This window comes from Lampris incognitus, chromosome 15, assembly GCF_029633865.1.
Source record: "Lampris incognitus isolate fLamInc1 chromosome 15, fLamInc1.hap2, whole genome shotgun sequence".
Taxonomy (NCBI): domain Eukaryota; kingdom Metazoa; phylum Chordata; class Actinopteri; order Lampriformes; family Lampridae; genus Lampris; species Lampris incognitus.
In genome coordinates, this window is record NC_079225.1 from 10,085,928 (window position 1) to 10,099,114 (window position 13,187).

The following is a 13,187-nucleotide window of genomic DNA, read 5'->3' on the forward strand; positions in this document are numbered from 1 at the left end:
TTTCCAGCACTAGATTTATGCCAAGAGTCTGGCAATCAGTACCCATTAAAGATGACTTTGGGACAGCAAGGCCCAGAGCCACTGGGATGTACATCATCAAATTCTGTTGGTATGGGAATTACAAATAAACCAACAGCTGCTATTACTCCCAAGTTATATGGAATTGAAGTTTCCTCTGTAAATAAAACAAGACGCACTGGGGGCCTAAATTTGAGGAAGGTTCCTACCGTTTCCGAAAGAGGTATGATGACTCACTCTGCCCATAGTGTACATTCTATGTCAAGCCGAAGAGAGGTTGCAAGTAACAATCCCTCTATATTGGATTCTGATGAGATGGAAATAAAAAGAAGTCAGACAGTTGCCATTGATGCTAAAAGCTTTTACATTGACAGTACTGTGCAGAATAAGAAACAGAGACTGCCTTTCATGACAGATTCCAGCAAAAAAAGTGAAGCCTCTGAAGGTCTTAATGACATGGAGATGACAAGGTGTCAAACAAGGATCATTGAAGCAAAACATATTATTGCAAAGCCCACATTGAACATAGGCACTATTGAATCAGTCAGAATATCTAAAGATGACAGAAATTTGGAAAATATGTTTCAACAAGGAGATAGTACCAAGTACACCAGTTCGAAATCTAATGATATGGAACTAACGCAAAGCCACACAGTTGCTATTGATGCTAAAAGCCTTCTCACAGGCGACCCTTTGCTGAACAAAAAAAGAAAACGTCTAGTCCTCACCAAAGCCATCAGCACCAGAGAGGATGAATGTTCCATGGACCTGACTAAACCTCTCACTGTTTTAGTTGACCAAATTCCTCTATCTGATGGGTCAAAAGTGCCACCTATGCCTTTGGAGAGAAAGTTGTGCAAAAAAGATTATGAAACGGTAACCTCAACATTGGAATCTGATTCTGATGACATGGAGTTTACAAGATGTCAGACTAGGGTCATTGAAGCAAAGAATCTAGATGTTGTAAAGCCAATGTTGAGTGTTGACAAAAAAACAGCCAGAATACCACGGAATGACAGTGGTACAGATAAGATGTTACAACAGGTGGGCAGTACCAAGTACTCCAGTTGGGAATCTGATGATATGGAAATAACAAAAAGCCAGACAGTTGCCATTGATGCGAAAAGCCTTCACACAGTTAATGAGTCACAGAACAAAAAACGAAAAAGTCTGTCTTTAAGGACAACTACAACCACTTGTGCCTCAAAAGATGAGTGCAAAACAGACTGTGAAACAGTAACCTCAACATTGGGAGCTGATTCTGATGACATGAAGTTTACAAGATGTCAAACTAGGATGATTGAAGCAAAGCATCTAGATGTTGTAAAGCCCATGCTGAGTCTTGTCAGTGAAGAACCATTCAAAATATCAGGGAATAACAGTGTCACAGATGAGGTGTTTCAGCAGGGGGGCAGTACCAAGTACAGCAGTTGGGAATCTGATGATATGGAAATAACGAAAAGCCAGACAGTTGCCATTGATGCGAAAAGCCTTCACACAGTCAATGAGTCACAGAACAAAAAACGAAAAAGTCTGTCTTTAAGGACAACTACAACCACATGTGCCTCAAAAGATGGGTGTGACATGGTCATGACTAAACCTCTCACTGCTTCTGTTGGTCATTTTACTCTACCCTTACAGATTAAGTTGTGCAAAACAGATTGTGAAACAGTAACCTCAACATTGGGAGCTGATTCTGATGACATGGAGTTTACAAGATGTCAAACTAGGATGATTGAAGCAAAGAATCTAGATGTTGTCAAGGCAATGTTGAGTGCTGACAAAAAAACAGTCGGAATATCAGGGGATGACAGTGGTACAGATAAGATGTTTCAACAGGAGGGCAGTACCAAGTACTCCAGTTGGGAATCTGATGATATGGAAATAACAAAAAGCCAGACAGTTGCCATTGATGCGAAAAGCCTTCACACAGTCAATGAGTCACAGAACAAAAAACGAAAAAGTCTGTCTTTAAAGACAACTACAACCACTTGTGCTTCAAAAGATGAGTGTGACATGGTCATGACTAAACCTCTCACTGCTTCTGTTGATCATTTTACTCTATCTGGTGGCTCAAAAATTTCAAACCTACCCTTGCAGATTAAGTTGTGCAAAACAGATTGTGAAACAGTAACCTCAACTTTGGGAGCTGAGTCTGATGACATGGAGTTTACAAGATGTCAGACTAGGGTCATTGAAGCAAAGAATCTAGATGTTGTAAAGGCAATGTTGAGTGTTGACAAAAAAACAGTCGGAATATCAGGGGATTACAGTGGTACAGATAAGATGTTTCAACAGGAGGGCAGTACCAAGTACTCCAGTTGGGAATCTGATGATATGGAAATTACTAAAAGCCAGACGGTTGCCATTGATGCGAAAAACCCTCACACAGTCAATGAGCCACAGAACAAAAAACGAAAAAGTCTGTCTTTAAGGACAACTACAACCACTTGTGCCTCAAAAGATAAGTGTGACATGGACATGACTCAACCTCTCACTGCTTCTGTTGCTAAATTTAATCTATCTGGTGGCTCAGAAATGTCAAACCTGCCCTTGCAGGTTAAGTTGTGTGAAACAGTAACCTCAACATTCGGAGCCGATTCTGATGAAATGGAGTTTACAAGCTGTCAAACTGGGATGATTGAAGCAAATAATCTAGATGTTGTAAAGCCAATGTTGAGTGTTGACAAAAAAACAGTCAGAATATCAGGGGATGACAATGGTACAGATAAGATGTTTGAACAGGAGGGCAGAACCAAGCACTCCAGTTGGGAATCTGATGATATGGAAATAACAAAAAGCCAGACAGTTGCCATTGATGCAGAAAGCCTTCACCCAATGTATGCTTCACAGAACAAAAAACGAAAAACCAACGAAAATCTGTCTTTCATGACAGGTTTGACTAAAGCCACTCGTGCCTCAAAAGAGGAGTGTGACATGGACATGACTAAACCTCTCACGGTATCGTTCGATAATTTTGAAGTGGCGTCCTCAACATCAGGAGCTGATTCAAATGACATGGAGTTCACAAGATGTCAAACTAGAGTCATTGAAGCAAAGAATTTAGAGGCTGTAAAATCCTCGTTAAACAGTATGGTTGAAGGGTCACTTGATATTCTGGATTCAAAAAGGAAACTTGTTTCAGAAAGAAACGAGAAAGAAATGACTCAAAATCTGACTTCAGCCATTGTTTCTAGTGACTCACAGGATATCTCTGATTCTTTTCAAAATAAGACCAATGCCAAGGTATCCACTGAAAGAGGGCACAAAAGTCAACCACTCACTCTGCACTTAAATGGCATGGATTTCAAGAAAAGCCACCCAATTGCTGTCAATTCTGAAACCACAGGAATGGAGAATCAGATCTGCAAAACTCCAAATTTAAGAGAGAAGATTGCTTCCTCTGACCAGACTTCCTGTGCAGCTGTGAAATGTTCCTCCACAACCACAGGTTTCAGTCATAAGGAGGATAATATATCTTTGTCAGCATGTATGGTGTCAGAAGAGGATGAAATGGAGGCATCCATAGCCAGCAAAATTAATAATGAGCAGCTAGATGAACAAAGAAATGCATCGGATGGCTCACCACTTACTGAAGGCCCAATTAAAAGAAGCTTTAGCCTTCCAGTTTCTATTGAACCAATGAACATGGAAAACGGAAAAGATCCTGAATTGACACACACAAATTCCTTACCGCCAGTTTTCGAAAGCTTGCCCAATGTAAGTCCTGGAGTCCACCAAGTCGATAAGTTAGCTTCGAGGAACGCTAAGACAACACGAATGAGTCTAGTCGACCTTCAGTCAAAGTTGAAACAAATGGGCTACATGACAAATGTGACCACTGGAAAGATATCCGTGGACAGTTGCACTGTGTCCGAACTGGAAATGACTTCCGACAAAAACCCCATTAAAACAAAGTCCCTGTCTGTTGTGGAAAATGATTGTGAAATAAAGTTGGCTGACAAAGAAGAACATGCACAGTCATATAATCATACAACAGTGGAAGACACCTGTAGAACTGCACCTCTCAACTTGATGAGTAAATGCTTAACATCAAGGATTTCTGTGGGGAGCTTTAAGCCTAAACTCCCACAAAGAGGCAAACCTCCCAAATCAAACACAGTGGAATCAAGTGGTGTGAATTCTTTGGGAGACCATCTGAAAGTGAACACTGGGGATTTTACTCATCAACTAACCAGCAATATACTAGTGGAAAATATCAAGGATGAGGTCCTCCTTAATATTAGTAGTGATGAGGATTTTTCAGGAACCCCGGATACAAATATTGCTCAGAAGATCTGTGGAAAAGAAGGTCTTAGCCAATGGCCCAGCATGGAAGTTTCTTTGGAAAATGAAGCATTTGAAGAGTCCTCCCCCACTGTTACTCATGTTGAAAAGATGTGTTTTGCTCTTGATGAAGACCCTGCAGTGGATGTAAAGAGAAAGAAACCATCCATTGACAACATCCCAGAAATGGTAGGTGAAATTAGAGTATAGCAAGCCACAATATATTTTTCAGTTATTCCTGGTATTTGTTTAAATACCTTTCCTTTCTCATCAGGGACAATCATTACAAGTTGATGAATGCAGTACTGGTTCTCCAGCTCCAAGCATCAATACACAGACCATAGATCCTTCAAACAGTAGTAATACAGCTGGTCTGGGATATGAAACATCTGAATCCAGTAAGTTCTCAAGCTCAGAGGTTTTTGAGTGGCTTGCTGATTTACCTATGATTTTTGGACACAATTGAATATCTCCTTGGATATATTGCCAATCTCCTATGTTAAATGTAATGTAATGTAATGTTTGCTTTTTAAGCTTTCAAACAAAGCCTGTTTGCAACTCAGCTTCAAGACTGTACCAGTGATATACAAAAGGTATATTTTGCTAATTTCCTTAAAATAAAAGTGGTTTGTTTTTATGCCAGATTTTTATTTGTCTTTAATTTTTTAATTGCAGAAACTTGATGATGGCAGCATTACTGTTTTAGAGTTCTTCAATCTCTTCAACCTGGATTTTGTCATCCATAACCCACGGCAAAGCATCCTTCCTGGCAAAGTAGGTTTATCTTTCTCAAACACTAGTTAATAAAAGCGAAAGCATAGTGTGCAAATTTGATTTTTTTGTCTCTTCCCTCTAGGTTGCATCTGAATTGGATTTGAAACCAGAGGATTTGCTGAAAGACAGGTATATCGACCATCCTAAACAGAGAGTGTATGAGATGGACAACCAGTTCCTCACAGAGAAGGTGGAGGGGTATGTACATTTTGTTTTCAAAATAGTGTATAAATTTTATCACCATTAAGAAAAGGGTATACACTTACCATTTTTTTTTGTTATTTTTGATGAGTATTTTATGCTTTTTCAAAGGTGTAAAGGGGATGGAAGTAAAGATTCTCTTTGTCCAGATTAGCAATGTGCAGATCAAGCATTTGGCTGACTTCTGAATGGGCATGTGGTGCAAGCCCATGCTGCGCATTTGCCTAGTATAGTGATGACCAGTAAAGCCCACAAAGACGACTACAAGTTTTCTCCTTTCACCCCAGGTTGAAAGCCCGAATGAAGGACAGGGAAAAACTTCTAAGGCATGTTAATCCACGTCTTTGGGAAGAGATGAGATCTTTTACAGAGGAAGAGGTACTTGTCTTGCTTGAAGTGATATTTCATTTTGAAGCTGGGATTTGTAATTCTGCTTGAATCTCAATCTTAATCATTTAGCAATGTCGGCAACAGCAACAAAGCAAGAAAGACAAGTTCAGTTGGAAAGGTGACAGACGCACAGCATATTTGCCATCATCTGCCATTTTCGAAGACCCTCAGTCGATGGCTTTTGCTGCAGTTGTTGCATAGTTTGTTAAAGCCGGGAACACACTAGAAGACTTTTAAAGTCCTGACTGACTGGGAAAAAATACATCACACATTCAGTACTGACTTTCATGGATTACAGTCATGTAGACAAGCACACTGGTTATAATTGCAGTCACAAAGACAAACACACTTGCTTGACAAGCTCAGACTTGTCCAGATTCCAGTTGTCAAACTCAAATATATTTGATATAGTTCTGACTGGTTGAAGGCTCAAATGGGAGGAGAGCAATTTGAATCTTAAACCTCCACACACTGCAAGATAATGTTTGCTGACTGTCCATGGTGACCTGCCCAATTTTTCATAGACCAGTGCAGACTCTCTACTACCTTAGAGGGAGAGCAGTTTGCAGGTTGGAGACCCCAATAAATCAATGTGTAGGAAAATGATATGGGGGATATATATATATATATATATATACACACACACACATACATATACACACATACATATACATACATACGTACATACACACACTATAACGTTGTTAAAAGAGACACTCAACGGTAGGGAAAGTGCTCAACAAATACTAAGGAGCAAAATAATCCAGTTGGTCAAGTAAATTCTTTATGAGACAGTACAAGCCTGTTTCATGCCATAAGCAATCATCAGCTTAACAGCTGATGATTTATTTTATTTATTTATTTTATTTAATCTATTTTATTTTATCTGAAATGGCATAAAACATCACTGTGTTTTTCATAAGAGATGCAGCAGTGAAATCCCATCTCTTCACCTGCACAAAACGCACCCAGGCACGAAAGCTAGCACCGTTCCTTTTCCTGTTGAGAAAATTGTGGACTAGATGTCCTGAAAGGCTGGAGTTTGTGCAACCTGCACAAACACAATAATTTACCATGATGATAAATGGTTAAATGCAATTATAAAAACACTGCAGAAGAGACAAACTTACTCTATCACGACCGTTCAGACTAACACTACTGCACATTGAACTGAGGCAGTGCCGAGGAGACCGACTCCTTCCCATCCATTATCTGAACCGCTTATCCTGCTCTCAGGGTCGCGGGGATGCTGGAGCCTATCCCAGTAGTCATTGGGTGGCAGGTGTGGAGACACCCTGGACAGGCTGCCAGACCATCACACAGGGCCAACACACACACATTCATACCTATGGGCAATTTAGTACGGCCGATTCACCTGACCTACATGTCTTTGGACTGTGGGAGGAAACCGGAGCCCCCAGAGGAAACCCACGCACACACAGGGAGAACACGCAAACTCCACACAGATGACGATCCCGGACGACCCCCAAGGTTGGACCACCCGGGGGCTTGAACCCAGGACCTTCTTGCTGTGAGGCGATCACTCTAACCGACTCCCTTCTGTTACGTAATATGATGCAGTGTTTGAAATTAAGGTGTTTTGATGAGCTTTGCTCAAAATGGCCACCTCTTCCTCTGACTTTATACCCTTTTTAACATCTAAATTATATACCTTTATACCCTTATGTCTTGTAAAACAGTAAATCCTGCATTAACTTTTCAAATGGCGATTTTCAGATAAGGTTGACTATACATTTCATGAACAATTAAACCTGCAATATGCCTTTTTTAAAAACAAGTTTTCAACATAGCCAAGTTGGGGTTATAAACAGCTTGTGAATCTTCTGGTGTGTTCCCGGCTTAAAGGATGGCAAGCTGTCGTGCTGTAAAGCGGTAGCACAAACAAGTCATCCAGCGTTAATGCATTACCAAATCAAGACGTTTATTAACATTTTCAGATGAGGTAATCATCTGAACAAGTCCTTTCAGAATCTAAAAGAACGATTCCATACCCACAGTGGCTTTCACAGTGTGCAGCTACAAATCTGGGAGTTGTGAGATTACAGATATTACACATCATCCTGACACTGTGTCCTTTATCACTCACAGCTGAAACGTTTTGGTGCAAAATTAAAAGAAAAGAACAACTTCTTCAGAAAGAAAAGCAAGGTTGAGTCGCACAAATTGAAAGGGGTCCTGTACTCAAATCTTCTTCGGGCCAGTAAGGTAAGAGTCCTACGACAGGGCCGGTGAATTGTGTGATCGTTTTGAATATTTTAGCCTCTATGTTTATGCATGTTATTGACATTTCTAAACGTTGCAGAACGAACAGCAGAAGTTGAGAGGAAAGCTCGAGGAGAGCGACGTGATGCTGAAAGACCTCGATGACTGTATTCAGCACTTACAAGCTGGTATGTCATGTTGGAGAGAGACAAATGTCTGTTCTTTGTATGGTGCCATCCATTGTGTGCTGTTTTTCGCAAAGTGAATAGTGCTTCAGATCTTACCTCTCTCTCTCTCTCTCTCTCTCTCTCTCTCTCTCTCTCTCTCTCTCTCTCTCTCTCTCTCTCTCTCTCTCTCTCTCTCTCCCCCCCCCCCAGAACTTAATGCAGTTGAAGGAAACGGTTTAGAAGATAGTAAACCAACACTGGAATCTGCTGAGCAAGGTAAATCTTGATACCAGTAATTACCCCTTTTTGTTTGGTTGTTTGTTTAAGTGTTTACGCTGAAGAGTTGTTTTTCCTACAGGACTGGCGGCGGTAACAAAGTCACTGGCCGATAATGAAAGGTAAGCTGACTGAATTATGTCATTACCTCAACAATACATTTTCCTCGGGCGTCCCTACAGACACAATTGGCCGTGTCTGTGGGTGGGAAGCTGGATGGGGGTACATGTCCTGGTCGCCACACTAGCGCCTCCTCTGGTCGGTCGGGGCGCCTGTTCGGGGGGGGGATAGCTTGAACCTCCCATGCGCTATGTCCCCCTGGTGAAACTCCTCACTGTCAAGTGAAACGAAGCGGCTGGCGACTCCACATGTATCAGGGTGGAGAAGCGACTGGGACGGCTCGGAAAAAATGGGGTAATTGGCCAAGTACAACTGGGGAGAAAAAAAAGGGTGGGAGCCAGAAAAAAACCCCCAAAAAACAAAACATATATAAACGTTCCATTGAAACATCACTGAAATAGTTTGTCATACAAGTAAATGTGCTTATTTGTTTTGTTTTTGCCACAGACAAATATACGAGTTGGAAGTACAGAAGACTTGCAATCTGGACAAACTGAAAAGACTGAAAACTGAGACTCAGAATCTTGAGAACCACACTGACATGCTGCATAGGTCAGTTTCTGGTTTTACTGGATGTCTCTTATTTTGAAATGATCACCCCGCAGTTTCCTTTTGAAGCTTTATTCCTGTAAAATGTAACGCCAATGCACGTTGTCGTTTCTACACAGGATTACCGAGTGGAAGTTTGAGGAAAAGCAGGGTAACTTCCAGGTCTACTCCTTCCTCCATAAGACGCTGGTTCTAGAGGTGGTGTTTGAAAAGTGTGACGGTAAGATAGTTATCAATGGCAAATACATTTTTTTTGTGTATTTGCTTGTTCTCTTTTCTTAATTATTGAGTTTTTAATGTTTGCTGTCGTTAACTCCCCTTGCCTTTCTTTTGGATTTAAGGAGATGAGGCACCCGAGCGGACTATATCTGACATCATTTTCAAGTTTTCTCTAGATGGTGAGATGAAAATGTCAACAATTTCCTTACTGGTGGTAGTTTAACACGAGAACGACTAGGACGGTAATCATGACCGTTTGTGGGTTTTCAAAGTTTAATAACTTTGTGAAAGAAAAAAAAAAGATACAGACCTATCGCTCTCTGAATTCTCCTAAATTTGCATATATTTGCATTAAAATGAGTTTTAAGATCAATTGCACAAAAAAGTTACGATAAGATCTACCTAAAACGACCATGAGCGGTCAACATGACCGTCTCGTAATTTGCATGTCATGTCACCATTTATGATGTGTGCTGGTCGCGTCATTTCCTTCGTGAAGTTAATTGCTCTGTCCTAGAAGCACACTAGCGTCCTCCAGTGCAGAGGAATAGTCTAAACTCTGTCCTAGAAATACACTAAAATGTTAATTTTGGTGTCAGTCGTTTCCTAACAGACATACTAACATATGTAATACATTAATATCTCATTCGGGTATTTATCTTGATAGAATATAGAGGTTAAAAACCGGCGGTCATTTTGACCGTCCATGGTCATTTTAGGTAGGAGTGAAGTCCTGGTCGTTCTAGTGTTAAGCCACATGTTGTTTTCTGTGTGAATTCCTGACTCTGGTCTTCTCTTCCACTGGACCAGTGGATGGACCGTCAACTTGGTTTTTCAAACTAACGATTTCTTAAAATGCTGCTCTCATACTAGAGAGAGTCTCGCCGTGTCACGCTCATCTAGTTCACAAGCTGCTATCCCAGTATACTGAAGGAGAGACTGCATGGGTGAAGAAGTACCCAACCAGCAAATACATCCCAAAGGTATGCACATGATGAAACGGAGATATAAGTGTCAACGACTATGCCTCAATAAGCTGTTGTCTCCTGTTTTTCTCAGCTGCTGCATGATGTGGGCTTGGTGGTGAGTCGTTGTCGTCTACTGGGTGAGGAAGTGCGCCGGCTGAAGTTATTTGGTGCTATGAGCCTGAATATCCTGGACATCAGCTGTGTAGACACACAGTAAGATCTGTTCCCAATTGTTGCACTAGCTAAGAGTATTTATAGCTCCTTTGTTAAGGTGATTTACAGACTGCCAACATCTTTCATGTGATGTGTGTTGCATGGCTACCTTCAAGGATGGGAATCGGCACCTGGAGGAAATGGATGTGCATTGTACACTTTTATAGACGCTTAAATATCTTGGAAATACTTCCACCATTGTTACCACAAAAACTTCTAAATGTTTTTCTGTTCCAAATCTGTCTCACTTGCCATTTACATGATACTCTTTTCCATCTTTCTGACACATGCATGTATTTTGTGTCGTTGACCGCTGAGTGAGTGGTGAAAGAGCACTGCAATGTAAAAGGAGTGTCACCTTTTTCAATAACAAACAACTTGACGGAATATTCTCTCACCTCCTTCTAGAGTGCGTCTTCTCTTCAGCAGTCTGGAGGCATTTGTCAAATTTGAGCTGTCAGTAGCTCTCACAGCAGCTTATCCCTTCTGTGTCCCTCAAGTGCAAAACTACAAAAACCATATTGGAAATACAACGTAAGTGGAATTTATTTGTGATCCAGAACACTATTGGGGACTCTTAAGGATCCTCCTTAAGTGTACTTAAGTTGTAAGTCCAAAGTTGTACTTCATAATTAATATTAATCATTTGCGTTTTGCTGACAGTAGGTTTAATTGGAAATGTGTATCGTTCACACACCAGCTTCAAATAAAACATAAGCTGCAGAAAATCACAACTGCGAACAAAAAAGCAAGTGTGCATTTCTATTTAGGAACACTATCTGAATCCTCATGGATGACATTGTGACCTGTAATGAGAGTAGGGTGCAGGTGGAGGAGAGCCTGGAGAGGTGAAGGTATGTACTGGAGAGAAGAGGAATGAAATTCAGTAGGAGCAAGATGGAATACATATGCTGAATGAGAGGGAGGACAGTGGAATGGTCAGGATGCAAGGAGTAGAGGTAACAAAGGCGTATGAGTTTAAGTACTTGGGGTCAACTGTCCAAAGTAACGGGGAGTGAAGAAGAGAGTGCAGGCAGGGTGGAGTGGGTGGAGAAGCGTGTCAGGAGTGATTTGTGACAGAAGGGTACCAGCAAGAGTTAAAGGGAAGGTTTACAAGATGGTTGTGAGGCCAGCTATGTTATATGGTTTGGAGACGGTGGTACTGATGAAAAGACAGGAGGTGGAGCTGGAGGTGGCAGAGTTGATGATGCTAAGATTTTCACTGGGAGTGATGAAGAAGGACAGGATTAGGAACGAGTATATTAGAGGGACAGCTCAGGTTGGACGGTTTGGAGACAAAGCAAGAGAGACAAGATTGAGATGGTGTGGACATGTGTGGAGGAGAGATGCTGGGTATATTGGAAGAAGGATGCTGAATATGGAGCTGCCAGAGAAGAGGAGAAGAGGAAGGCCAAAGAGGAGGTTTATGGATGTGGTGAGGGAAGACATGCAGGTGGCTGGTGTGACAGAGGAAGATGCAGAAGACAGGAAGAGATGGAAACAGATGATCCACTGTGGCGCCCCCTAACGGGAGCAGCTGAAAGTAGTAGTAGTAGTAGTAATAGTTGTATCCGACTCTTCAAGGGTAAATCTTGGTCTGTTTACCAGTAGCTACATGGCAAAGAACTTTTTTCATAATGCATTTAGTTCATTAAGGTTGGTCTGGAAAGAGATTTTAGTGGCCTCTCCACAGAACCAGTTTTACTCTGCTGCTTCCTAAAGTACTAAATTAAATTGCCCTAGGTATGAATGTGTGTGTGTGTCGGCCCTGTGTGGTGGCCTGTCCAGGGTGTCTCCCCGCTTGCTGCTCAATGACTGCAGGGATAGGCTCCAGCATCCCCACGACCCTGAGAGCAGGATAAGTGGTTCGGATAATGGATGGATGCTTCCTAATGTAATGAAAATTTGAAACTGGAAGAATTGGGACAGGATCCATAGTTACAGGGTTTTCTTTAGTAAAAGGAAGAGCATTAACAACATTATGGGTGTAAGAGTAGTCTCAAGTGTTTGTCAGTGTTTTCGCTTCTTATTGCCAGCCCAACATCTTCAACTCGATCAACGTTTTCCAGTTTCGTTTGCTTAATATTTGTTATTTTGTAGATGTCAAACCTTGATGAGCCCATCATCTGGATCCAGAGCCAGTAGCTTTTCTCTATTTTGTCAGCAATCTACACAACAGCAGTCGGACTGACCAAATGTTGTGTTGCAGCCACCTGCTAAAAGATTGAGTGGGGAAAATGTTGGTCTGTAGCCCTGTCAGTAGTTGACTTGTCTCCATGTATTTGCAGTGTCCATCAGATTGAGGAAATAGTTTCATCCGTCACTCCGGCGAAAAACCTCCTCACCAAGATTGTCAAGAAGATTAATGAAGATCTACTTTCAGGGACACCTCGTTAAGACCCACCCTGTATTCCTGCTCCTCTGGCGGGACACACCACCACACACACTTACTTAATCATAGTTCTTGAATTCTTTGTTGTTCGATTATGTAAATATTCATAGTTAGCCCTTTTAATCTTTTGCTGTTTGGTTGCGTTTTGGTTATGTAAAGGTTAATAAAGTTTTTACACTTTACTGAATTCATTACTTGTGTACGGATTTCATGTGTCTCGCATGTGTAGCTCCTTTCCCCCGGACATGACATGCACCACATAGCTCGTTTACACAACACTAACCAACGTTATTCGTCCGTTGCAGCGACGAGGACCATGTGGTCATCCCGTGATGATGACTGGTGACTTGCGCGATGATTAAAGTGAGGAAGAGTTGTGCATCATCAACC

The 13,187-nt window shown here is 41.4% G+C and overlaps 1 protein-coding gene across 1 annotated transcript; it reads left to right on the top strand.

Annotated features, from left to right (window-relative positions):
• Positions 1-2,751: 2,751 nt before the first annotated feature.
• Positions 2,752-12,832, top strand: knl1 (kinetochore scaffold 1). The gene is made up of 15 exons (XM_056295075.1): positions 2,752-2,979; positions 4,981-5,104; positions 5,190-5,277; positions 5,568-5,658; positions 7,780-7,896; positions 7,994-8,081; positions 8,271-8,336; positions 8,419-8,458; positions 8,904-9,008; positions 9,125-9,225; positions 9,347-9,403; positions 10,098-10,207; positions 10,284-10,405; positions 10,814-10,939; positions 12,694-12,832. The coding sequence occupies exons 1-15, from the start codon at positions 2,752-2,754 to the stop codon at positions 12,800-12,802; spliced, it is 1,572 nt and encodes a 523-aa protein (XP_056151050.1). The 3' UTR covers positions 12,803-12,832.
• Positions 12,833-13,187: the final 355 nt, after the last annotated feature.

Excerpts from the sequence above, each read along its gene's own strand:
- knl1 (XM_056295075.1), top strand. The coding sequence starts at position 2,752 with ATGTTTGAACAGGAGGGCAGAACCAAGCACTCCAGTTGGGAATCTGAT. Across the intron at positions 8,459-8,903 it reads TCACTGGCCGATAATGAAAG|ACAAATATACGAGTTGGAAG; the intron begins GTAAGCTGACTG and ends TTTTTGCCACAG. Across the intron at positions 10,940-12,693 it reads AACCATATTGGAAATACAAC|TGTCCATCAGATTGAGGAAA; the intron begins GTAAGTGGAATT and ends ATGTATTTGCAG.